The sequence below is a fragment of the Nicotiana tabacum genome, chromosome 18 (assembly GCF_000715075.1).
Source record: "Nicotiana tabacum cultivar K326 chromosome 18, ASM71507v2, whole genome shotgun sequence".
Lineage (NCBI taxonomy): Eukaryota > Viridiplantae > Streptophyta > Magnoliopsida > Solanales > Solanaceae > Nicotiana > Nicotiana tabacum.
The window spans coordinates 9,752,152-9,778,905 of NC_134097.1; the positions used below are offsets into that span (position 1 = coordinate 9,752,152).

The 26,754-nt window shown below is 38.7% G+C and overlaps 1 protein-coding gene across 18 annotated transcripts; it reads left to right on the forward strand.

The window, feature by feature from the left end:
• The first annotated feature begins 11,346 nt into the window (after nt 1-11,346).
• Nucleotides 11,347-24,969, forward strand: LOC107817779 (uncharacterized). Of its 18 annotated transcripts, XM_075236583.1 has the most exons (6): nt 11,497-14,339; nt 14,496-18,400; nt 19,276-20,399; nt 21,340-21,466; nt 22,526-23,801; nt 24,732-24,969. In XM_075236583.1, the coding sequence occupies exons 5-6, from the start codon at nt 22,995-22,997 to the stop codon at nt 24,834-24,836; spliced, it is 912 nt and encodes a 303-aa protein (XP_075092684.1). In that variant the 5' UTR covers nt 11,497-14,339; nt 14,496-18,400; nt 19,276-20,399; nt 21,340-21,466; nt 22,526-22,994; the 3' UTR covers nt 24,837-24,969. The 18 variants fall into 18 exon arrangements, 13 of the variants coding, with proteins under 13 accessions (XP_075092689.1, XP_075092686.1, XP_075092683.1 ...); XM_075236588.1 differs by having other exon boundaries at nt 11,490-14,825; nt 20,330-20,399; XM_075236585.1 differs by having other exon boundaries at nt 11,492-14,825.
• Nucleotides 24,970-26,754: the final 1,785 nt, after the last annotated feature.

Consider the following 26,754-nt stretch of genomic DNA (forward strand, 5'->3'; position numbering starts at 1 on the left):
TCCGACGCTGTGAGTTGGATTTTTCAAGCCAATCGATATTTTGACTTTTACAACGTCTCTGCTGAAAATCGTCTTAGTATCTGTCCGTTCTATTTGGAGGGTGACGCTAGAGATTGGTATCAATGGATGTACAACAATCACCAACTCTTCAGTTGGGAACACTTTTCCAAGGCCCTTGTGATTCGATTCGGTTCTAAATCGATTGAATCACCGGAGAGTTTATTAGCTAAACTACAGATGACTTCTTCAGTGACCGAGTATCTCACTCGTTTTGAAAAGCTTGCTAATCAGACGACCCAAGTTTAACCGGGGTTGTTGTTACACTTGTTTACATCCGGCCTGCGACAAGATATCAAAACTGACGTGCTATCGTTTAGGCCAATGGACTTTCATGATGCTATTGGGCTGGCCTTTCTACAAGAACAAAAGATATTTGGCTCTGTTAATTCAATAACTTCGACCCGGCCCAATCAGACTGGTAAGTCTATCTTTTACCCTTCAACGCAGTTGTCTTCGTCACTTCCAAAGACTTCTGCACCAGTTTCTTCAATTCCCTCTCCATCAGTTACGCCCTCAGCCGCCCTTCCTGGTGTGGGTCGCGTACCTTTTAAGAAGCTAACCCCAGCTGAGCTGCAGCGTAAAAGAGATCTCAATCTCTGCTTTAATTGTGATGCTAAATGGCACAGAAACCACAAATGTTCTTCTACACCACAACTTTTACTGCTTTTGGCTGATGATGACTCCACGATTGAGGACCTTCCTTCAGAGTCCTTTGATACACCCTCTAATACACCATCAGTGGTGGTGCCTCCCCAAGCTCCACCCGATGATACCACAGTTCCCACTATTAACTATCTAGCTTTGTCAGGAGGCTCGACTCCGGCTTCACTACGCTTTACTGGCCAAATCAAAGGGTTTGATGGTCAGGTGTTTATCGACGGAGGTAGCACTCATAATTTCATTCACCCTCGTATTGCTAAATTTCTAAAATTGCCAGTTGAAAGTTCCTCCAAATTCTCTGTTATGGTCGGCAATGGCAACCTCCTACCATGTCAAGGTGTGGTTCGTCAGTTGTCCGTCAGTGTTCAAGGGTTTTCATTTGCCACAGATTTCTTTGTTATAGATTTCCATGGGTCGGATCTAGTTTTGGGTATTATTTGGTTAGCTACTTTGGGTCCAACAATAACAGACTATGCCAAACGCACATTTCAATTTGAGGCCGAAAATCGAGTAATTTGTTGGACAGGTTCTGACCCACCTTTGGAGCAAGTCCAGTTATCTTCACTACGCCGTCTTTCTGAAACCGAATCCATTGCCTGCCTCTTTCACCTTGAACTCCTTCCCATAACACCACCTCCTGTATCAGATCATCCATCAGATCTTTCTACTCTTCTTGACTCTTTTTCTGATGTTTTTGCTAAAGCCTCGGCTCTCCCACCTACACGTCCACAAGATCACCGTATTCCTTTAATTCCTGGCTCCACCCCTATTAACGTTCGACCATACCATTACCCTCATTTCCAAAAGGCTGAAATTGAGAAATTGGTTTCTGAAATGCTGCAATCGGGCATTATCCGCCCTAGCTCAAGCCCATACTCTTCCCCTGTTCTTTTGGTTCGGAAGAAGGATGGTACATGGCACTTTTGTGTTGATTACCGGGCTTTGAACTCTATTATTATCAAAGATCGCTTTCCAATTCCTACAATTGATGAACTCTTTGATGAGTTACTGGGTGCTCGCTTCTTTTCTAAGTTGGATTTGTTGGCAGGATATCACCAAATTCGTGTACACCCTGCTGATATCGAGAAAACTGCTTTTCGGACACACGAAGGTCACTATGAGTTCATCGTCATGCCGCTCGGCCTATCCAATGCCCCCTCTACTTTTCAGGCCACCATGAACTCTATTTTTAAGCCCTTCCTTCGTCGTTTTGTCCTAGTTTTCTTCGATGATATTTTGGTCTACAGTCACTCTTGGCTAGACCACCTTGATCATTTGTCCCAAGTTTTTGACCTTCTTCGCCAGAACTCACTGGTTGTCAAACGTTCAAAATGCCAATTTGGACAAACTTCCATTGACTACCTCGGCCATATAATTTCTTCCAAGGGCTTACAGGTTGATCCTGCAAAAATTCAGGCCATTGAATCCTGGCCTCCTCCTTCTTCGTCAAAGATGTACGGGGTTTCTTGGGGCTCACAGGCTATTATCGCCGCTTTGTCAAAAGCTATGCTCAACTGGCTTCCCCATTAACTGATCTTTTAAAGAAGGATGCTTTCAAATGGTCCGACTTGGAATCTAAATCTTTCTTGCAATTGAAGCATGCTTTAAGCACAGTCCCTGTTCTTTGCCTTCCCAACTTTACCAAAGCTTTCTCTGTGGAAACTGATGCATCCGGTTGTGGAATTGGTGCTGTTCTCTCACAAGATGGCCATCCTATAGCATTCTTTAGCCAAAAACTTTCTCCAAGGATGCAAGTTGTCTCGACATACCATCGTGAAATGTTTGCCATCACTCAGGCAGTCCAGAAATGGCGGCAATATTTGTTGGGTCGTAAGTTTTTAATCATCACTGATCAGCAGCCTCTTCGAGCTCTTACCAATCAGGTTATTCAAACCCCCGAGCAGCAACGTTGGCTAAGCAAGCTTATAGGCTATGATTTTGACATAATATATCGTCCTGGAAAACTTAATTCTGCTGCAGATGCTCTCTCACGTGTGCCTGATTTACAATCTCTCACGATGGCTGTTACTGAGTTTGCACTGATTGAGAAATTGAGGCAATTGAATACTTCTGATCCTGATCTACTTCGTCTCCAGCAACAGCTTATTGAAGATTCCAGTTCCCTTCCCAATTTTACATTTCAGGAGGGTCTTTTACTATATCGAAATAGGCTTGTGATTCCAAAAGATGATGCGCTGCGTCAGTCACTTTTACATGAGTTCCATGCTTCCAAAATAGGGGGTCATGCAGGCATTTCCCGAACATTTCACAGGCTCTCCTCTAACTTCTTTTGGTCGGGTATGAGTTCAGATGTCAAGACCTTCGTCCAAGCATGCCAAATTTGTCAGCAGATGAAAGATTCAGCCTTAAAACCTGCTGGTCTTCTCCAGCCAATTCCACTTCCTTCTGCAATTTTTGAAGAAATCTCAATGGATTTCATCACTGGTTTACCCTCGTCTAGTGGACGGACTGCCATCCTAGTAATTGTGGACAGACTCTCTAAATATGGGCATTTTATTGGTCTTCCACCCAATTTTACTAGTCAAAAAGTTGCTGAACTTTTTATTCTGGAGTTCATTCGCTTACATGGTTTTCCTATCAAGATCATTACTGATCGTGATCCTATCTTTTTATCTGAATTCTGGCAAGAAGTTAACAGATTGCAGGGTACCCAATTGGCTAAAAGTTCTGCCTACCACCCTCAATCCGATGGCCAAACAGAAGCACTCAACAAATGTTTAGAGATGTACCTCCGTTGCTTCACTGCTAATACTCCTGCCGCTTGGTTCAAACTTCTTCCCTGGGCAGAGTTCTGGTACAATACTTCATTTCAGACAAGTTCTAAACTCACTCCATTTGAAGTTGTTTACGGCAGACCTCCTCCAACGATTTCAAGGTTCCTTGTTGATAGTTCCTCCAACCATACTGTGATTGAAACCTTTAAGCAACGAGATGAAACATTAGCTATTTTGAAAGCTAATCTAAAACAAGCTCAGGATCGAATGAAAGCTTTAGCTGACAAAGGAAGACGCGATATTGTTTTTAATGTGGGTGACTGGGTTTATGTTCGCCTCAGACCTTATCGACAGCTTTCCATGCGTTTACAACGCTACAACAAACTAAGTCGTCGATATTTTGGTCGCTTCCAGATCACTCAAAGAATTGGAGAGGTTGCCTACAAATTGGACTTGCCTGCCTCTTCGAGAATTCACCCTGTCTTCCATGTCTCAGTTTTGCGCAAATGTATCGGCAAACCTGCTCAACAGATAACCCCAATTGATCTTTTGGATCAATCTACTTCCCTGTTGCTCCAGCCTGAATATGTCTTGCAACATCGCCCACTATCTTTAGGGGTGGCCATCAAATTGACCAATGCTTAGTTCAATGGACTGGATTGCCTAAATCAGATGCTACCTGGGAAGATAAGTTGATTCTACTTCAAAAGTTCCCTAACTTGAACCTTGAGGACATGGTTCGTCTCCATGGGGATGGCAATGTTATGAACCCACAGGAGATACTAGAGGGTACTAGACGCAGTGCACGTGCCATACACCCTCCCAAATATTTGGAGAATTTCGTGGTCCCCAATCTAAAGAAATGACAAGGTCTGCAAAATCTGTTAGAGATAGTGGAGGACTCGCAAGTTACCATCTGATGCAACTTATGCTTCTATAAATATCCAGCAAGGCTAGAATGATAGGATTATGTATGAACTTGAGTATTTTCTTTTTTGGCTAGTTTTGTCTGGAACCCTTCCCCATTTCTTTACTGTTTCATTGCCATTTTTCAGTGTATTTTCCTAGTCCAGTTCTTAGATCCTTCACGGTAATTGTATTTTGAGTGCAATCAACACAAGTTCATACCAGTGTCCTTTTTATCAAGTCTAGGATTTGACAGAACAAGTTTCTTGGCTGGCCAATCTATATGGTATTGGGCATTTCCGCTAAAAGTTCTATTGTTGATTTAGCCCGGAAAATGGCGAGAATGAGGCAACAGAGAGTATGGGATTTCTTTCAAGGGTGGTCGCCCCTCTCTGCTTTGTCTATGATTCTCCCCCTCTTCAACAAACCAACAGCTCCTAAGAGAAAGAAAGAGAAACATAGCACTTCAGTTACTGGTTTGCTGGATGATTATATGTGAAATTCCCCGACATACAAGTATACTATGACAATTACACGGCCTTCAGATCTTCAGTCTTTCTGCTCATGGCCCTTTGCGTTTTCTTCTAGTTTGCTCTCAGTGTCTCATTGTTTGTGGAGACTTGAAGATGTTCCATTATGTAGCCTCAGCAAAAAGCTACACAACAAAAAATATGGAGAAGAAACTATAATGAGGCGATAAAAAAGACCTCAATTGCCCCTTAAGTTCAGCGGTAGGTCTATAATGGGGCCGCGATGAATGATTTTTCCTAGTTTGATGGAATCAAGAGTTAATAGGCCGTATCTTGGCGGGGCAGCCTGGTAACGGGATTTGCAGTCACGGCGGTGCTTGAAATGGAATACAGATCTGAGCCTCAATATACTTATAAAAAAAAACTTTTTTCCTGGTTCAAGAATATGATTTAGCCTTCGGCCTTCAGGTTACAAATTAGAAGAAAAAGAATTCTTCACCCCTAACGTTTCACCAAGCCTGTTGTTGAAGTTCCTGCATGGCTGTGTTTTCAACACATCGAAACCTTGATAGCAATGGATATTGCATCAGTCTGGAACATGGGAAAATTTGTTTCAACTTCTGGGAATCGAACTCGGGTCTCTTGAGTGAGATCCAGATATCCTAGCTGACTAGACTACAACCGGAAAAGGAGCACATAATAATTACAGAATTGAAAGAGGCTGTGATGATAATTAATGTACACAAGGAAATGGGGATTGAGTTAAAGAGGCTCGCCTCTTGGCGAGGTAAGCCGATTTTGAAGGTGCCTTGAGGCCTCGATGCAAGCTTGGGTTGCAGTCATGGCGATTCTGCTCATGACCTCGTGCTAGAGTACATATCTGAGCCTTCTTCTTATTTTAGATTGTGTTGACCTTCTTGGCTCTCAGGGTACAGTGGTAAATTAAGCCTTGAAACATCCGATCAAACAGATTCTGTTTAAATTAAGCTGGAAATGTGTTTTACTCTTGAAAAAGTATGCTTTATAGTATGCCTTATCTATGAAGGACTAAACTGGCTTGAAGTTGACTAACAGGCTAGTCGAAGCTGGAAGTTCTCTGTGGCGCCACAGAAGTGATGAACGTATCAATTAGACAACTTTGAGTTGCGTTCTTATTGTTCGGGCAATGTTATTCCCCTTAATTGTGATAGTATTCTATGTAGGTATTGCTTAAAAAAATTATAGAGTACTTGTTAGAACTATCGTTTTACCTGCTCTTCTATTTTGTTAAATTGAGATCTATGCACAGGCTGTAGTATGTCCTTTTAATCAGGTCTTGGATTTAACTGTACAAGTTTCTTGGCTGGCCAATCTGTATGATACTGTATTTGCAGCCATAGCATTGTCTCTGTCTTTCTTTGCCTGATCATATGGGGGATCTAAGCCTTACCCACTTGAAATCACTTGCTCTGTTTGTCTGTACGTTCAGCTTTTCTGCTTTTATGAAAGAGATCATGAGGACAAAAGACTGTAGTATACTGATCAATATGGTAGCGCTTAGCCATGCCCAATTGCCGATACTTGTTCCAAAAGTCAGGCACAACCGCACAACAGAAGAACTTGTCTTCGAAATTTCTTATGACTTGCAGCTAGGTCATATCAGAGGAATAAAAAGAGGTTTACTTGACTGGCTCTCTTTATTTGAGAAGCTTTGCTGTGTTTTCTCTTAAATATCTCTTTTTGAAGGAAATGGATGTACCAATAGGGAGCCTAAGAAAGGGGTTTGAACCCTCCAATTCGTTACGCAATCGACCATAGATCAATTCCCTCTTTGTTTAAACAACATTGGTGCATGGACCAATTTATGCACACCTTGGCTAATCTACTGGATACTTGTTACCTTACACCATGCATGTAATGTTGCCCATCAATGTTTAGATAGATAAGAAAAAACCACCTAGTTATTTGTCTTTGTTGCGATTTGAATCCTGATTTTTCATACTTTTCCAGCTTCATTTGGCCGCTATAACACACCCTTCTTTGCATGTCTATGTTTTGGATGCTTTGCACCCTTTGAGGCCATGTTTCTATATGCTGTGCAATAACTTGCGTAGCATTCGATCTGATAAATAAAAGTTTTGTCAGGGTAGAGGGAGCGCGGTTATGGATTCGATGACCTGCATGAGCAGATATAGTCAACTTGGTCTCTAGTTCACAACTGTTTGTTGAATCGGAGCAGGAGTAATGCGTCATCAGAGGTCTTATTGTCATATGGTTTTTGCTTCTCTGCTGAGCAAACAAAATCAATAGCCCATCCAATGGTAATTTTAATTTTTAATCCCCTATTGTGGATTGAATTAACTGTGTACTGGTAGGTCCATTACTATGATGTATCTGCTGTGTTTATGCAGACCTCCTCTTGAAGGTTGCACTCCTCGTAAGCCCATTCCACAATTCTCTAAATCGACCCCCCTATAGCTAGACTTGTGATATCTTGTTGAGCATTTTCCCTTGAATTCTAGTAAAGCTTGGCATTTGCGGTTATGGTATCGGAAGTTCCTTTAAGCAGTGTTCAGGCATAACATATACAACAACCAAATTTGTACGGGAAAAAGCAAATGGAGGTTGCAGTACCGGATTTATCTTGTGCTCTTATATTTGGGATTTGTTGCAAGTCTTCTACTAGATTAAATTCCCATGCTCCAGGTGGTTCAAACTTAATATTCTGATTATTCAAGGATCATTTTAATTACCTGTTTTTCCATATCCCTAAATAAGTGTTCAAAAATGTGTTTTGGGATATTTATATCGAAGTATGTGTTGAAGATTCAAGGGGATGCTTTTTGTGGTGTTTTTCCATGGGTTTCAAGTAGCTTGACAACAGGGAATTTGACAAGATTGGTGGCCCTTTCTCTGCTATGTTTATTTCCTTTTCTGAGCAGAAGAAACCAACAGGCCTTCTTTTGGCTGTAGGCTGTGATGATCTCTAATCTTCAATTCGCCAAAACCCCGTAGAAGGCTGTGATCATCTTTCTTTTCTTGTTTTCAATTTCTCCAAGCTGACTTGTTTGGACTGAGGTGTAGTTGTATATTCTGAGAAAGTTCTTAGGGACAATAGCAAAATCTTATTTGCTTACTGGCGATTGAACGCAATGACGTGCTGAAGTTGTTTGGCATGCCTAAGTTATTTTTTTTAATCTCGTTTCATAGTTTTAGCTGATTTGGGTGGCTTATATGGGTTCTATATATCTCCGCGCATACACTCGTACAATTTTCACTTCGATGTTAGTTGGCTCATTTCTGCCATTAATTATAAAGAAAATTTTATGCTGTATGCCATTGTTTATTTGTTCATTTTTAGTTTTTGTTTGTGCTGTTCGTTCTTCGACTTTGTAAAATTTGTCTGCTACTTCTGATTGTCATTGAATTTCAGGAATCATATTAATATTTTAAGTGTCCTTGAATAGACATGAACCAAAATAGAATGAGGATGCCAATTGAGTTAAATGAATCTTTTGTCAAAGATTGACTACTGAATTAATCTGGTTTGTGTATTTGTCAGAAGAGTGAAGTGTTTAAGTTATATACACCGTCAACGTAACGAATTTCTACACTTTCGATGTAATGAATTTCTACATTATCCGGACATCAGTATGATGAACATCATTGGTTAGTATATTAGTTACTATACATTTGCAGCAGATGTCTGAAGCAGGATTCTGAATCTCAGTAGCAATCAATATATATTTCAAGTACTTATTGAACCAAATGATTGAATTTCAGATTGTGACTTACATTTGAAATATGACTTATTGTGATCTTTAATGCATAGTGCACACTGAGATCTAGTTTCAACCTTCAGGATGAAGTTTGTCTCATATTATATTGAAGAGTCAAATATATTTCGTGCTAAATTTTCCATTGTTTTTTTTTGTGTGTGAGATTTTTGGAGAAGGTCAATTAATATGAACTCTTTGTTGTGTTTGAGTCTGATTCTGACTAAGTTTAGCGAAATCTAATTGCAAAACAATTACTGATTTATGGATGCTTTCTTTGTCATATTCTTCACTATGAGTATATTATGTTTACAAGGTCAGATCCAGAATTTGAATTTTATAGGGTTTGGGTTCTAATTCTACTACGACTTTTAAGTGTTAGTAATCAGATATTAAATTTAGAATTTGTACATATTTAATAAATTTCATAATGAAAATACATAATTTAAGATAAATTTTGGATTCGGCCAAATACGGAACTTGCCTTTTTATGTTTAGAGTATCTTTGCCTTCTTTTTTTGCTTTCCCCTCCCACTTTCAAAATGGTATTTGATGATTGTTGCATTAAGAATTCAGCTAAACTGAGAATAGTCAGAAAACCTTGACGTTTGTCAAATTTGTTTCTATAAACGAAGTTTTTTCTTTTCAAAATTTTTAGTTCTTTCTCAAAGTTTTTTGAGAAAGTATTTTTTAGTTACGATAACTTTGAGCAACGGTGCAGGATCAAAGGATTTTTTCAAATAAATCTTCTAATTGCAAAACATTAGAGAATTGTACCTTTTTGTGTCGGTTATAAAGAACAATCTCTTACCAAAAGCTTAGTTCAATAATATTACTCACTGATAAAGCACAATATCTCATAATTTTCTATTTGAATATGAACATCATAACATCGAATAGGAATGAAACAAGTATAGTTGTTACATAAACTATTGGGTGGATTATAGTGAAGAAGTCTAAGGCCTAAACTTTTATGAACTTTTAATTTCAAAAGAAAAAAAAGACTAAAATTACCTATACACTTTTTTCTTTTCAAAATGCATTTTCAGAATTGTAACTTTAATAATTATTCTCAGGTTTCAACTTCTTTTAACCTATGTGGAAATTCAGTAATCCCTCCGGTCCACAATAAGTGATTTTTTGGCCTTCTTTTTGTGGTCCAAAATAAGTGATTTTTTCAGATTTCAAGAATGAATTAATTTTTTTTTTTTATTACATTGCCCTTGGAGTAAATAATGTTGGAGTATGTGTTAGGAGTGTTTATGTGAGAGATAGTAAAGGTTAATATGGTCAATTTTATTGCTAATTAATGTTAAAATGTGAATTTATTAATTTGTGTGAAAATATCTAAAAAATCACTTATTGTGGACCGGAGGGAGTAATAAATTTTCTTTTTAAACCAAAGTATACTTCGTTCGCCCATGGTTGGTATATTTATGCTACTTAGATCTTCTCGTCCTATTGGCCTTGCTGTCACAACCCGCATTTTGGGGTTGTGACTTCATTCGGAACCTCTGAGAAAAGACTCTTCCGATTGTCTAACGTAGACTTGTCTACTCAGGTAACTTGGGCCTTTTAATTTTAAGCATATATAAGAGGGTATAGGTGTTGAAAGCTCAACCTCCCTCCCCCATACGTGCTGCCACCAAGCCGTATTTAATGAGCGACCTTGAGAGGAACCTCAAGGGCCTGCCTGGATGATTTAGAGGAGTGTCCTAGGTATCCATACGAGTTAGGGAACTCTATGGACGACGCGATGCCTTTGGGCTAGTGTTGGGCACCAAACGGGCGCTGGAGGCTCGACGTGTGGGACGGTCTACCCCGCGGGGCTACCGAAATGTTGGACAGCGACCTCCATGCCGATTGGATACTTGATGCACCTATCTTAGAGGCATCATGTCTAGACTTGTAAGCATGGCTTGGGTTTAGCCATGCGAGTAAGGGTCCGTTGGCCTAAGCGTGCACTTGTGGGGCGACACTACACTAGACGTGATAGAAGTGTGTCGCGAGGGCTATGTATGGGCATGGCGCGAAAGACGTACATGACAATGGCTAAGGACTAAAGATTGCCTTATTCGGGCGAGACGCAAGCTGGGTGCGGATGCACGAGGCGAGTGTCAAGCTTGAGGATTGGGTTGTGCACGCGAGAGCGATGTTTAGTCTTGGGCGAAGGACAAGACATGTCCTTTGCTAACCCCGATGGTGCGCATGGATTATGATCCCAAGACGAGAAGCGCAACAACATGTCGAGGCCAAGAGCCTAGACATCTTACGGGCGACACAAGTTGGAGCATGCCTTCCAGGCAGGCTTCACCATAGGCACATGATCGTACTTGAAAACCTGGGAAAGGAGAAAGGCTGGCCTGTAGCGAGGGGAACTGTAGGCGCCGCACGGGCAATTCGGTGCCGCTAACGAGCCCGTGACATTACGCTTTATTATTCCAAGAGTTTTGCACTTGTTAGCATCAAGTGTAAAGTGTTATTTTTTAATGTTCTTAGAAAATAATGAGAATTAGAACTTGATCAGTAATTTGATATATTGCTTTTTTGACATATTTAACCATGATATTGGAGTCAGCTTGTGCGCACCTTGTTTAATTCGTATCGAGTAACTTCATCCACTAAAGTTTGAAGATAAAGCTATAGTAGTATTTTTTTTCTTTTGTCTTGGTTCAGATTTAAACCTAGAATTTCATGACTTTCAAGTTTTAACCCTCTTCATTGTTCATTAGCCAAACACTTGATGTCATTTTAATAAACGTGAACACAAAATTTTCCCTTTAACCTCTTTTCTTTCCATATATTTGGTTGAAAATTTTAATTTTAACATCTCAATTCACGAATTTTGTAAGTCAAAAGTTTTATTAGTATAGTAATTTCTAAAAACAGTTTAGCCATTGACCAATATGCCCGAAAGTTTTGCCCTATTTACACAGACCCTTCAATTAGAAAATAGCTTTGAGCATAGCCTTAGAAATGAAGAAGAATGAGGCAACAGAGAGATTGGGATTTTCTGTGAAAAGGGTGGTTGCCCCTCTCTGATATGCCTGTGATTTCTCCATTAAAAATCAACAGCCCTTTCAATTAAACCAAAAAAACAAACAAAAAAAAATCATCCAAACACACCCCTAATATATATTCCTCTTCTTCTTCCTCCTCTCTTTGTGCTGCTGCTATTGAATATTGATGTATTTAAAGGGGCTGTGATGATTGTTTTCCCTTTTCTGGGCTATGTTCAATTCATGGCATTGAGAAAATATCCGACCCGTATCTTGGCGGGGCGACCCGGTGCGGCTTTTCGATAGCTTATTGTGTCTGCAGCCATGGCGGCGTCGCCTTCTCTTTTGCTTTGACAAAAAATACAGCAAATCTGAGCCCTCACGAAAAGTCCCGTGTAATAGCCTGTTTGGCCGTGCTTCTAAAATCAGCTTATCAGATTTAAGAAACTAACACTTGATCTTTTGAGAACTCTATCCTCTCCAGATCTTCTTTAAAAGGGTGGTTTCACCCCTGATTTTCCTCCATTGTTTTAAAAAAAAAAAGAACCAACAGCCCTTGTTTATGTCTTTAATGCGAAAACAGAAGCAACAAAAATGATTTAAGTTATATATATTGACATCTATGTTTGGAAACAGCCTCTTTTAGTTGCACAAGTTAGGGGTAAGGTTGCGCACTCACTGCCCTCACTACCCTCCCACACCCTACTTGTTGGATTACACTTGGTTTGTTGTTGTTGTTAGTGTTGTATATTGACATCTCTGTCTTTCCTCTAGGTGTTCTTTTACAGTGTTGATAAGGTACATAAAGTGGCAGTGATGATGATGTTTCTATATCTCGGCTAATAGATTTGGGCATTGAGATAACCCAGCCCGTAACATGGCGTGGCAACCTGGTATGGCCTGTGATTGAGAGTTTTGAATCTTCTCTCACATGCAACCAGTGTTTTGCAGCCATGGCTTTGTTGGTTTCTCTTTTGCCTTATCATAACACACATCTGAGCCCCATTTGCTTGAAAGTACAAAAAACACAATCTTTCCATCATTTCATGTTGGCATATGTCGGACCTGTGAGTCTGTGACCTACTGCCCAACTATTAGATTGCAAACCCAGTAACTCAAATGGGTTGTGGTAGAACTCAAAAACAACCCAAAATTATATTCATGTCTAAACACAACTCTAATTTTCAAATACTATTTTCACTTAGAAAAAAAAGTTCACTCTTTTTTTTTTTGGAATTTTACAATTCTTATGTCCAAACGCCCACTTACATGATATGTATGAAAGAGTCAACATTTTCTGAAAGAGGCAGTTGTTGTACTGGGCATGGCATTGAGAAGATACTCTACCCGTATCTTGGCAAGGCGAACCAGTATGGCATTTGCATAGCAAACTGGTGTCTGCAGCCATGGCGACGTCGCCTTCTCTTTTGCTTTGTTCAAAAACAGTAAATCTGAGCCCTCAATGCCCAAACATAGAGAAAGTCAGCTCATAGAATGAGGCATAAATGAGAAATAGGATTTATTTATTTATTTATTTATGCATTCGCCCAGTTTTGCTGGTAAGCCCATGATTTCTTGCTGAAAGCAATTAACAGCGCTTAGTTCTTTCTGTAAATCTAGCTTCGAGCCCATGATTTCTTGCTGAAAGCAATTAACAGCGCATAGTTCTTTCTGTAAATCTAGCTTCGAGATATGCATGTTGTTGTTGAACTGCTGTTCCTGTTGCTGCTGCTGCTACCGTTCTTTTGTTCTCGTTGCTATGTGGCTGTGTTAACACCCAAACAGCGAGGATCATAGGTAAAAGTGAAATTTTGAGGCAGCGATGATATGATTCTTGGCAAATGGCATTATTGATTTGCATTGAGATGGTATAACTCGTATCTTGGCAGGGCAATCAGGAGGAGATTGCAGCCATGGCGGTTTTGAGAAACTCAATGCCTAATCATAGTGAGATATGAGCCTCATATGAAAATAGCAAAAATCTGATTAGCTTAAGTCTGAGGCTGCTGTGAAAGCAGAGGGCTGTGGGGAGCTTCAATTGATGGTTTTGCCCCTCTTTGTCATTCTCTGATGCCAATGATCACTCAAATGAAAAAAAATTCCGATTCCAAAATCAACCAGCCTTTTGGTGAAAATACATATAACTTCTCTATTTTCCTTTCTTGTTATGCATTCTGTTTCATTTTATGTGATGCAACGAGGCTATGGAGATTTTGTTGTTCTGTGAAAGATGAATCAAGACATATTTCTATTGAGCTGGAAAAAAATTGCAGCTCAGATGGGTCTGTGAGATATTGGAAAATATTCCACTTTTTGGTGCTTCTTCTGTGTCTTGTAAGGCTAACTGATGCTTGCAGCCATGGCGGTTTTACCAAAGCTCTTTTGGTTTCTGTCAGAACTTTGAGTTTGGTTTTTGGTTTTCGCTCTTCTCCTTGGTTTTACACCATTAATCTGAGCTTACCCGAAAGCTTTCACTTATGACTCACTCCTAATTCCTAAAGAAAGAAAGAGAAATATATACAAGAATAAATTTATATTTACAGCTTTCAGGATAGTATAAAAAGAACTGTTATGGAGATGCAATAAAACAAAAGCTCAGGAGAACGAGAATGAGGCTTCAGAGAATTTAGGATTTTCTGTTGAAAGGATGGTTGCCTCTCTCTGTATTAGCCCATGATTTCTCCATTATTGTAACAATCCCAACAACCCTGTAAAAATTTCATGGAATGGCCAGTTTTCACCTTGCTATTTAAGGTATGTCCAGTTTTTTCAAAGTATTTAACTTGTAGCCCGTGTTGGTGAGTATGATTGACTGCTTGAAAGAGGCGATGATGATTTTTTTTCAATCTTCTATTCCCTTCCGAGCTTATCAATTGGGCATTTGTGATGATTTGACTCGTATCTTGGCAGGGCATGCCCCCAGTTTTGTGGTGGTTTTTTGCAGCCATGGCGCCGTTGGATCTCCTTTTGCTTGACTTATAACACAGATCTGAGCCTCAAAACCGTAATCGGATCTACCCGGTTGGACCGAAACAGGGGTGATTTGCACAAATAGGATGCTTTGAGGTCACTATTTATATGCTGCATAAGTTTTTTGCAAATCTCATTAGGCTGCGGTGAAAGCAGAGAGCTGTGGGGAGTTTCAATGGGTGGTTTTGCCCCTATGTCATTCTGCGCTGCCAATGATCACTCCAATGAAAAACTTTTCCGATTGCAAAACCACCCTTTTGGTGACAATACGTATGACCTTTACTAGTTTCCTTTTCTTGTTACTCCCTCGGTTTCATTTTATGTGCGATGAGGCTATGAAGATTTTGTTTTCTGTGGAATATGAATAAGATATCTTTCTATTACATCAACAGCAATATACCAAGTAAAATCTCACAAGTGGAGATTGGGGAGGGTAGTGTGTGCGCAGACCTTAACCCTACCCTTGTGAAGATAGAAAAGCTGTTTCCGATAGAGTTGTAAAAAATAAAATTTGAGATTCTCCGAACCGTATCTTGGCGTGGCATGCCCCCAGATTTCTGTTGGTTTATGCAGCCATGGCGTCTTCGGATCTCTTTTTGCATCTGTCGAGATGAAGTCTCAATGACAATTCATGACAAGTTTGAGGGGCTATCTATGTATTCTGCCTATCTGAAATAACAATACAATACAATGGTAACAACCATCCAAATAAGCTGTTATTAGTCTATTTGGTTTAGAGACAAAGAGTGAGGGTTGCAGAGAGTAGAGGGAATCTCAAAGGCAGCTGCTCCTCACTACAATACCTGTGATTTCATTTTTGCCAAAAAATGCCCTACTGTGGTGAACTGTATCCAAACGACCCCTCTACTCTATCTCCTAATCCTCACTCCCAAAAAGAGAATCTATAGTAATAGTAATAATAATAATAATAATAATAATAATTGTAGAATAAATCTGAGGCTGTGATGATATTTTTTCTTCTGTCTCTGAGCAAATCGATTAGGGAAGAGAACAATTGGACCCGTATCTTGGCATGGTAAATGATTTTCCAACCAGTGTTTGCAGCCATGGCGGTGTATCCAATTTCTTGCCCTAGCTTCAATGTAACAGATCTGAGCCTCATTTGGAAGGTTATTTTCTTAGATGCAGACTTAAGAAAAGCTTAGCCCAGAAAGAAATGAGGCAAAACAGAGAGTTTTGAGATTTTCATTAAAAGGGTGGTTGCTCGTCTCTGTTCCGCCATTGATTTTCCTCCATTATCAAAAAAACCAACAGCCCTTTGTTTATGTCAAAAGCAGACTGGTAAAGTTGTTGTCATATGACCAGGAGGTCATGAGTTCGAGTGGTAGAAACAACATCTTGCAGAAATGCAGGGTAAGATTGCGCACAACAGGAGTTAGGGCACCGTGTTGCCCTTAAAGAGGCAGTGATGATGATGTTTCTTAAAGAGGCAACGGCCCGTATCTTGGCATGGCAACCCGGTATGGCCTGCGGTTGAGATTTCTGTCTCACACACATACCATGGCGTGGCTGGCTTCTCTTTTGCCTTATCATAACACACATCCGGGCCCCATGTGACGACTTGCAACCGGTATTTGCAGCCATGGCGGTGTCTCCAATCTCTTGCCATAGCTTTAATATTACAGATCTGAGCCTCAATTGGAAGGTTATTTTCTTAAGTGCAAACTTACAGGCTCTTTCCCATTGAATGTTGAAATTCGCAGGTGAAAAACCCACGAGAATTTCCCCTAAATATGCAGAAATGTTAGCCCAGAAAGAAATGAGGCAAAACAGAGAGTATTGGGATTTTCATTAGAAGGATGGTTGCCCCTCTCTGTTCCGCTATTGATTTTCCTCCATTTTCAAAAAATACCAACAGCCCTTGTTTATGACAAGCAGAAGCAGAACGTTTGGACATAAAAATTGTAAAATTTCTGAATAAAGAATTTTTTTCAGTGAAATCTGTATTTTCATTTTGTGTGTGTTTATGATGCTGATGGAAGTTACATAAAGAGGCAGTGATGATGATGTTTCTTGTATCTGGGTTAACCGATTTGGGCGTAGAGATGACCGGACCCATATCTTGGCGTGGCAACCCGGTATGACCTGTGATTGAGATTTCTGTCTCTCACTTGCAACTGGTGTTTTGCAGCCATGGCATAGCTGGCTTCTCTTTGCCTTATCATAACATATCTGAGCCCCATTTGCAAGAAAGGAAAAAAAGATAATCTTTTCTATGATTTGGATTAACAGAAAAATAGGAAGGGAGTCTTGGAGTAACAATAAAGTTCTCCTCGTGTTCGAGACTTATCGGTCACGAGTTCGAGCTGTGATAGCTACTGATGCTTGCATTAGGGTCGCGAACTTGGGTTGTCTTGTGCACCGGGCTGCCTTGGATTAGCAGGAAAATAGCAAAAAACTCATTCGTTAGTCTGAAGTTGCGGTCAAGGCAGAGAGCTGTAGGGAGTTTCATTGGGTGGTTTTGCCCCTCTCTATAATTGTCCGCCGCCGTTGATCGCTCAAATGTTTGTTTCTAAAACCACCCTTTCGGTTAAAATACGTATTACTCCCTCCCTTTCAATTTATGTGACGCAATGAGGCTATGAAGGAAGGGGAGCCTTGGCGTAGCTTATAAAGTTGCTGCCATGTGACCATGAGGTCACGAGTCCAAACCGTGGAAACAACCTCTTGCAGAAATGCAGGGTAAGACTGCGTGCAAATAAACCCTTGTGGTCCGGCCCTTTCCCGGACCCCGGGCATAGCGGGAGCTAAGTGCACCGGTTTGCCTTGAATGAGGCTATGAAGATTTTATTCTTCTGTGGAAGATGAATCAGACTTATAAATCTATTGAGCTGGGAAAATTTTGTAATCTTGGAGTGGCAGCTCTCATATGGGTCTTTGAGATAGTGGAGAAAAATCCATTTTTCTGTGTGTGTTTTTCCTGTTTTATAAGACTAACTGATGCTTGCAGCCATGACGGTCTTTTTCCAAAGCTTTTTGGGTTTTTGTCTGAGAAAAGGAAAAGAATGAGAACAGAGAGATTGGGATTTTCTGTAAAAGGGTGGTTGCCCCTCTCTGTTATGCCTACAATTTCTCCATTGTTAAATCAACAGCCCTTTGAATTAGACCCCAAAAAAAAAAAAATCATCAAATATGGTGGTGTATAGCAAACTGGTGTCTGCAGCTATGGTGGCGTCGCCTTCTCATTTGCTTTGACAAAAAATACAGCAAATATGAGCCGTTAGTCTGAGGCTGCGGTCAAGGCAGAGAGCTGTAGGGAGTTTCAAAATCAGCTTATTTTGTAATAGCCTGTTTGGCCGTGCTTCCAAAATCAACTTATCAGCTTTAAGAAATTAACCCTTATTTTTTGAGACCTCACAAGTATGCAATTATGAGAAGGGAAAAGGTTAGCCTGAAGTATTAAAGAAATGAGGCAAAAACAGAGAGTTTGGGGCTTACTTTGAAAGGGTGGTTACCCCTCTCTGTTTCACCATTGATTTTCCTCCACTTTAAAAAAAAGAAGAAAGAACCAACAGCCCTTGTTTATGTCTTTATGACAAAAGCAGAAGCAGCAGAAATAATTTTTGCCGAAAAAAACCCGCTTTCTTAAGGCTTCAAACTACTAGTCATTAAGACTACTTACTTTTCTTGACTTGGCCTGCGTGCATTATACCTAACCTTTTAACTTGATTTCAATCTCAACAAAGAAATGAAAGCATAACTCTTTGCTCGCTTGCAGCGCTTCTTAGTCTTTTATTTTAGCCTGCCTTGTGAAGATCTCTCGGGTGTCTACGGCAGATCCGATCAGTCTCGTGATGAAGAGAAGTCTTTTCCGATGTTGAAAGGTATCGTCACGACAACTCAATTTGTCCGGTAAACTTAATATATACTGACATCTCTGTTTGGAAACAGCCTCTTTACCTGCAATAGTAGGGTTAAGGCTGCGTACTCAATGTCCTACCCAGACCACACTTTTGAGATTATACTGGTTTTTTGTTGTTGTTGTTGTTGCATACTGACATCTCTGTCTTTCCTCTGTGTTCTTTTACAATATTGATGGAAGGTACATAAAGTGGCAGGGCTAACCAATTTGGGCATTGAGATGAGGCTATGAGCCGGCCCGTATCTTGGCGTGGCAACCCGGGATAGCCTGTGTGGAGAGTTTTGAATCTTCTCTCACACATGCAACTGGTGTTTTGCAGCCATGGCGTTGTTGGTTTCTCTTTTGCCTTATAATAACAAACATCTAAGCCGCATTTGCTTGAAAGTACAAAAATAGAATCTTTTCCATGATTCATTGTTAGGATATATCGAACCTGCGACCTTCTGCCACAACTATAAATTAGAATTTGAGATTATCCGGGCCTTATCTTGGCAGGGCATGCCCCCAGATTTCTGGTGGTTTATGCAGCCATGGCGTCTTCGGATCTCTTTTTGCATCTGTCGAGTTGAAGTGTCTCAATGACGATTCATGACAAGTTTGAGGGGCTATCTATGTATTCTACAATACAATACAATACAATATAATGGAAACAACCATCCAAACAAGTTGTTATTAGTCTATTTGGTTTAGAGACAAGCTATGCCAGTTGTGGTGAATGTGATTGATGGCTTGAAAGTGGCGATGATGATTTTGTAACTGTTTCATTCCATTTTGATCGAGCTTATTAATTAGGCATTTGAGATTATCTGACCCGTATTTTGGCGGGGCATGCTTCAGGTTTCCCTTGGTGGTATTTGCAGCCATGGCGGCGTCAAACTCTTTTTGCTTGAGTTATAACACAGATCTGAGCCTCAAAAAGGAAACACAAAATTGGTGATAATCTCATAAGTTTAAGTCTAAGGCTGTGGTGAAAGCAGAGAGCTCGGAGTTTTTATGGGTGGTTTTGACCCTGTCTTTTTCTGCTGCCAATGATCTGTCAAATGAAAAATTCTCCAATTGCATAACCACCCTTTTGGTGAAATTTCAGTTGACCTCCCTCTTTTCCTTTTCTAGTAACTCCTTCCGCTTCATTTTATGTGCGATGAGGCTATGAAGATCTTGTTTTTCTGTGGAGGATGAATCAGATGTATCTTTCTAATGAGCTGACAAAATATGTATCTTGGCGTGGCAGCTCAGATGGGTCTTTGAGATATTTGGAAAAATTCGATCTTTTTGGTTTTTCTTCTGCGTCTCACAAGACTAACTGATGCTTGCAGCTATGGCAGTTTTTCAAAGCTTTTTGTTATTTGTCTGAGAAAAGGCAAATCTGAGCCTTCTACATTACCTTGATTTTATTAAAAGAATGAGGCTTTTAGATTCAGGAAATGAAGGAGTTCCTAAGGGTGGTTTCTCTGTTCACTTTGAGTTGATACATATCTTGGCTTGACAAAGTTTTGTCGAATTTGTGAGTTGGTTTTATTTTCTGTTACAGTAAGCCATCTGCCTTTGGTAGCCATGCTGGACTTGCTCATTTTCTGATTGTTTTTGGACAAATCTGAGCCTCATTTCCGTTAACTTTGAATTCATTCTACAATCTATCTGCTCTTATTATGTTCTTTTTAATGTTTTGAATTCTCTAACATTCTCATCATGACCTCCTCCATAAATCTGGAAAAATCCCAATTTCAAAAAGAAGTGTCATTTAGTCATCAAATTTGGTTATGCATGTTGAGAACCCAAATTACTGAGGCAGTTAATATTTTTGATGTTTAAAAGACTGAAACATTATTTTTGAACTAATTCCTTGACCTGGCTCGGCAAATATTATTCTGAAATATTAGTAGTTGAACAGGAAATGGGGATGACAGCAGAACTGTCACAACCGCAACCGACCTACAAATTCTCTGTTTATGGAATTCTAGGTATTGATGTGAATGCTAACTGTCTATTTTTGAGTTACTATATTTTGCTAAAGATGAACTTTCTCATACCTTATTCTATTTTTTCCATTTTTGAACTCTCTGTAATGAATTTCTCCTTCATTGATATGAGTGAGCCGAAAAATGTTTTCTTTTGATGAGAATTCTAGGAATGCAAAGGCTAACATCTATTTTTGAGTTTCTTTATTGATAAATATGTTCCTTTTTTTTGACAGTCCTATTTTTCCCAGTTTTTTTTAACTTTGTAATGAATGCGAATGTGAATGCTCTGAGATGGGTGTCTTAATGGTTTCTCTTTGTCTAGAATCATAAGCATCATTGCCAGGGGCGGACCCACATGGAGTCAAGAGGGTTCATATGAACCCACTTCGTCGAAAAATAATACTGTGTATGTAATTTCTGTCTTCGAAAACGTAATGGTATAAAACTTATTTTGAACCCACTTTAAACAAGTAAATTGCCTAGCCTGCTGGTAAAGAGGGTTCAAATGTGTTCAAATTTTTCACATGGTCCTGAGTTCGAAACCAGTTAGTTGCATATGTCCTCTATTTTTGAGTTTTTTAATGTCTCTTTTCCCATAAAAACGACATCGTTTATGTCTTTTTAAAATATCCCCCAATTCTCCAAATCAGAAAACGATCAGAATCTTTAATCCCAAGCCCTTCAGTGCCTCTCTCTCTCAATTTCAAAGAGAATCGCTTCCATAGTCACCACTCACCTCCTCTGTTAGCCCCTGCCGAGAAGGTCATTTCCCTCAAAGACAAAGCGCTTCATCTTGGTATCTAACTAAAAGTTGAGGTGATCAATAACAATAAGAACCAATTCTAGTTTTCAAATTTCTAGTATTTATTCCTCTTTTGCATAAAGATTTAATCCCAATAAATTTCTTTCACCTCTATGTGCTTTCTTCTCTTTGTTGTAGTTCAATTTAAAAAAACATTGCTTCATAGTCGTCTCCTCCAGTAGCCATAAGCCACTGCCGCTTCTCGAATCTCGTTGGGTCGCCTCTCTCCGTCTCTCGCCGTCAGCCCGTCAATTGTCACTATCAGGTTTCTCACTTGCTTATATTGCAGATTTTTGTAATTTATGCTTTGGAAAAAATTTCAGATTGTTTTAATGGGTTTTGGCTAAGAAACTCAATTTCAATTTGAGTTATACTGTGTTAAATGTTTTTTTTAATATAATTTTTAATCTTAATGGAAAATAGGGAAAGGTGAGAAATTGAGAGTAATAAACTTGCTTATATTGAGAAGTTAAGCACCTTTTCTCCTTAGTTATGGAAAATCTCAGATTGTTGTTGATTTTAAGTGAGAAATTCTTTTTCAGTTTGAATATACGTATACGTACACATGATATTTTTTTGGGTGTGTGTACTTTTGATATGGTCATATGGAATGGAAATCAGTAATGTTTCCTTGATGCAGTCAAGGACATTTTCCTTGGCTCGTTGTTGAATCAACAGATTTCCCTTTATAAAATAATATTTAGCATGCAATCGTATTTTCTAGGACTGAAGTTCCAAAATCTAGGAAGATCACCTTTGCTGTTATCCATGAATGAAAGTTTCATTGCAATAGTTCTGTAATCTGATGAGTGATCGTTACTTGGGTTGTCTTCGACCACGTTATTTCTTCTAGTTTAAATTTAAGGTTAAACATATACAAAATTATTCTTCTAATTCCAATTCTACTTTGGTAATCTAGTTTGTTTTACAATGAAGAGATTTTACCCTCCAGTATCTTCCAAGTTGCCACAACCAAGTTTATCATCTCCAATTGCTACTCCCGTGGAACAAAATTTGAACCAATTAGAAGAGCAATCTCAATCCTCTAAAAGACAAAGACAAGGAATAGATCTTGATTCTTTACCGGCTGATCCAATGGAGAGAATACCCATTAGAGATTATCATCCAAATGAGCGTGATGAGATTAGAAAAGAATATCTCCGAAGAGGTCCTTACCAACCCCGATATCATAAGTTTCCTCAAAGAGATTTTTCGGACTTAAAGCGTCGTTTCAATCCTAAATGGTTTGATGAATTTCGTAATTGTTTGTAGTACAGTATGATAGAAGATGCAGCTTATTGTTTGTGTTGTTACTTGTTTCAAGATGATGACATTCATCAAGGTGGAGGCGTGGAGGCGATGTATTTTCAAGTTTAGGATTTAAGAGTTGGAAAAAAAAGAAGAGATTCGATATTCATGTTAGTAAGTCGAGCAGTATTCATAATCATGCAAAAAGGAAATGTGAAGATCTATTAAAACAAAAACAGTCAATTCAAACTTCATTTGATAGGCAATCCAGTCAAACCAAGCTCGAATACAAAATTCGCTTGAAGGCTTCAATTGAGGTTGTGAGACTCCTATTGAATCAAGGATTGGCATTCCGTGGACATCGTGAAGATGAATTATCATTAAACAAGGGTAACTTTCTTGAGATTCTTTCATGGTATGCAGAGAGGTGCGATAAAATCCGTGATCTTGTGTTGAAAAAGGCTCCAAAGAATGATCAATTGACCTCTCATAAAATTCAGAAAGACATTATCATTGCATGTAAAATTGAAACAGTTAAAGCAATTATGGACGATCTAAATGGAGACTTTTTTGCATTGCTAGTTGATGAATCATGTGTTGTATCACGCAAAGAGCAATTAGCTATTGTCTTGCGATATGTTAATAGATGTGGATTTGTGGTGGAGCATTTTATTGGGATCGTTCATGTTCGTAATACTAGTGCTTTATGTTTAAAGGAAGCAATTGTTGATTACCTTGCTCAACATTCTTTGAGTTTATCTTATGTGTGTGGACAATGCTATGATGGAGCAAGCAACATGCAAGGGGATTTACGTGGCCTTAAGACTTTGATTCAACAAGAAAGTAAATCTGCTTATTCCATTCATTGTTTTGCACACCAACTTCAATTGACACTTGTTGCGGTATCCAAAAAGTGTCTTGAAGTGGGAGAATCTCAAGCAGAAAAAGTTCAAGAGGCATTAGACATGGGTGAACTTGAAACTGGTAGGGGTTTGAATCAAGAACTTGGTCTTGCCAGAGCTGCCGATACTCGTTGCGGTTCGCACTACAAATCTTTTAAGAACTTTATTTCTATGTTTGGCTCAATTATTGATGTTCTTGATACTATCGTTGTTGATGCCCGAACTTTAGAAGAAAGAGCTAAGGCAAAGGGATATCTTAGCACTTGTCAAACATTTGAGGTTGCTTTCATGTTGCACCTAATGAGAGATGTTTTGGGGATCACAAATGATCTTAATACATCCTTACAAAAAAAGGAGCAAGATATTGCAAATGCTATTCTACTTGTTGAAGTGGCAAAGAAACGGTTGCAAAAGCTAAGAGAAGAAGAATGTGATTCACTTATTGATAAGGTGTCTGCATTTTGTGTCAAGTATAATATTTTGATACCAAACTTTGATGACTTCTATGTTAACTTTGGAAGATCTCGACGTAAAGTTGCTGATTATACTATTTTACATCACTATCGTGCTGATATATTTTTTAAGATTATTGATTGGCAAGTTCAAGAACTCAATACTCGTTTTAATGAGGTGACAACGAACTTGCTTGTTGGAGTAGCTTGCTTAAATCTAGTTGATTCATTTTTCAGTTTTGACATAAACAAGATATTGATGATGGCTGAATTGTATCCTGACGATTTTGATGAGAATATAATGGTTACGCTCAAGAATCAACTTGAAACTTATATTGTTGATATTCGTGATGTTGATGAAAGGTTCTCAAATCTACAAGGACTTGTTGATCTTTCTGAAACACTAGTTAAAACAAAGAAGCATTTGAATTATCCAAGCGGTTGTTTGGTACCTTATGTAGAAAGAAAAATATTTAACACCATTTCTGATGAGACTATTATACGTTTCAGGAAACGAAAACTCGTAGAGGACAGTTGTAATAATATATTTTATTAATATATAGTTTTTGTTGACCTCTTTGTATATTTGCTTTTTTGTATTTTGAACCCGCTTGATAAAAATCCTGGGTCCGCCACTGATCATGGCTAAAGAAGTACTTTTCGATACTTTAACCCTTATTTTCTCTGTTTTGGAACTCTCTGTAAAGAATCACAATGCTGCCTCTTTGATACGGGTAATTTATTTCCTTTTGTCTATAAATAGTAGCATGTGAATACTGACGTCTATGTTTGAGTTGCTTTGTCGCTGAGATGTTTTATTGGATTTATACTTGTTGAATTCCATAATTTCGTCATCATTACCTGTACTTTGAACTGTAATATACTGTACTTTGAAAATAATGTAATACTACTGAATCAATTTATGCAGGAACTCTGTGGTTGCTGTTGTCAGAATACAAGCAAAAAGCTAAATTTTGCATCTCTTGGTAATTTTATGTTAACCCGCTATTTTTTTTTTTTTGAGATTGTATAGCACTAGCACTTGTTTCCTTTTATGGGTATGATGTTATGCAAACTGGAAATTTGTACAAGAATATGGAGAAAGATTGAGAGGGGTGTCGCATTCCCTACTTGCATTTCTATTTAAAAACAATGTTTTTCACTTTTCACCGTTGGTCTGCGACGAGTTACTGGAGGGAGGGGTAAAGATGTAAGCTATCATGAGGCTCTAATATACACATACAAATATAATTTGTTTGTCAACTATTCAACTAAAATGGCAATATAATGGGAAAATGTGATTTATTATTTGTGTACATGGGTTCATTCCCTCGGATTTAGTTCTCTAAATGTATTGTCTTGCTATTACTTGCTATCGGTACTTCTTTCATATTATGTATTGCCATCTTCGATTTAGTTTTCTAAATATATTGTCTTGCTATCAGCGCTTATTCCATTTTCTTTAGCCAAGTTTCTATCAGAAACAGTCTCTTTGCACTTCCAGGGTAGGGGGATGAAGCTGTGTGCATCCTACCTTCCCCAGACCCTACTTGTGGGATTACACTATGCTATTGTTGTTTTACATGGGTTCATTGCAGTAGTTCACATGCACTTTGTGATTGACTAAACAAGAAGTCATAAATCTTGCTCTTTTCCTTCAATTAAATTCGTTTATTCTGTGCATGAAGGAATATATGTGTTATCCTAGGGTTTCTTTTTTCTTGATGAATTATCTCATACTTTGTTATGATGTAGATAACAAGAGATATAATACTTATCAAAAAAAAAAAAGAGATATTACGTGAGCACCGAAGGGTATTGGCATAGTTGTCAATAAAATGGGTACAAAGCTTTCAGACCATGGTTAAATCCTAGTTGAGAAAAAAAAGACGCCCGATGATTTCTTCTTATTTTTGTATGCCTTGATGGGCTACAGTTACCCAGTATCTGTATTGGTGAGAGGCAAGAAGGAATCCAGTAGAATAGTGGAGATGTGTGCAAGTTGGTTCAGTACAACCATTTTAAAAAAGAAATACATGTCTTTTCTAAGCTGTTTTTAGCTGATCAATATTAGTTGATGAACTATTATATATGGTTCTAACTTCATGTGATTCTATCTTTTTCTTCCCCTTATTTTCTAGTTTTCTAGATTGCTAAGAAAGAGAGTTGCAATTTTCTTTTCACACTTTTCTGGCTATAGATGTTCTTCTGTTTTATAAATATGCTTTGGTCTAGTGTAACAATCTATGATGCGAGGTTAGGCGTACTTCATAATTCGACCTCAGTCGTAGAAACAAGTCTAGTATTTAAGTGGAGACGGGCAGAGGTGCTGGCCCATTAATTACTGAGTATCAAACCGTGTAACGTTGATCCTTCGAGATCTTTTATTTATCAACAAAATCTCTACTGTTCTTATGAATGATAATATTTCGAAATTTTTTGAATCGTAGTGGAACCATATGTTTAGCTGAAATAAATGTTATTACTACGAGTAATGTAACATTCTAGGTAAATATCACATTGAGAAGACTCAAAAGCAAATTTTAGACTCTAGTAACGCGTTTTATAGAAGTGTTAAAGAGTCTATCAAATGCGTAGTCCCTAAGGTGCGATATTTGCAACACCATAGGCAAAATACGAGAGATATGAAGTATACAAGGAAGCAAGCATTAGATTTTAATGACGCATTCTAAAGCCGTGCAAGCTTAGTTTTAATGCATGCAGACAATATTGATAATATCACTAGTGAATTGGGGTATTGCTGATTTTGTTAGTTGCATCGAACTAAAATATATTACTTACCTTTGATTGGGCGTAGATTACATTCTAATAATCAATTCTTAATATGCATTGGATAGGCTTATATGAATGATTTCATGGTAATAAGTGATTCCCACTGTCTTCTTCCCTTAGAGAGGCTTATTTTCCCGAGTTCTAAAATATATTTAGGA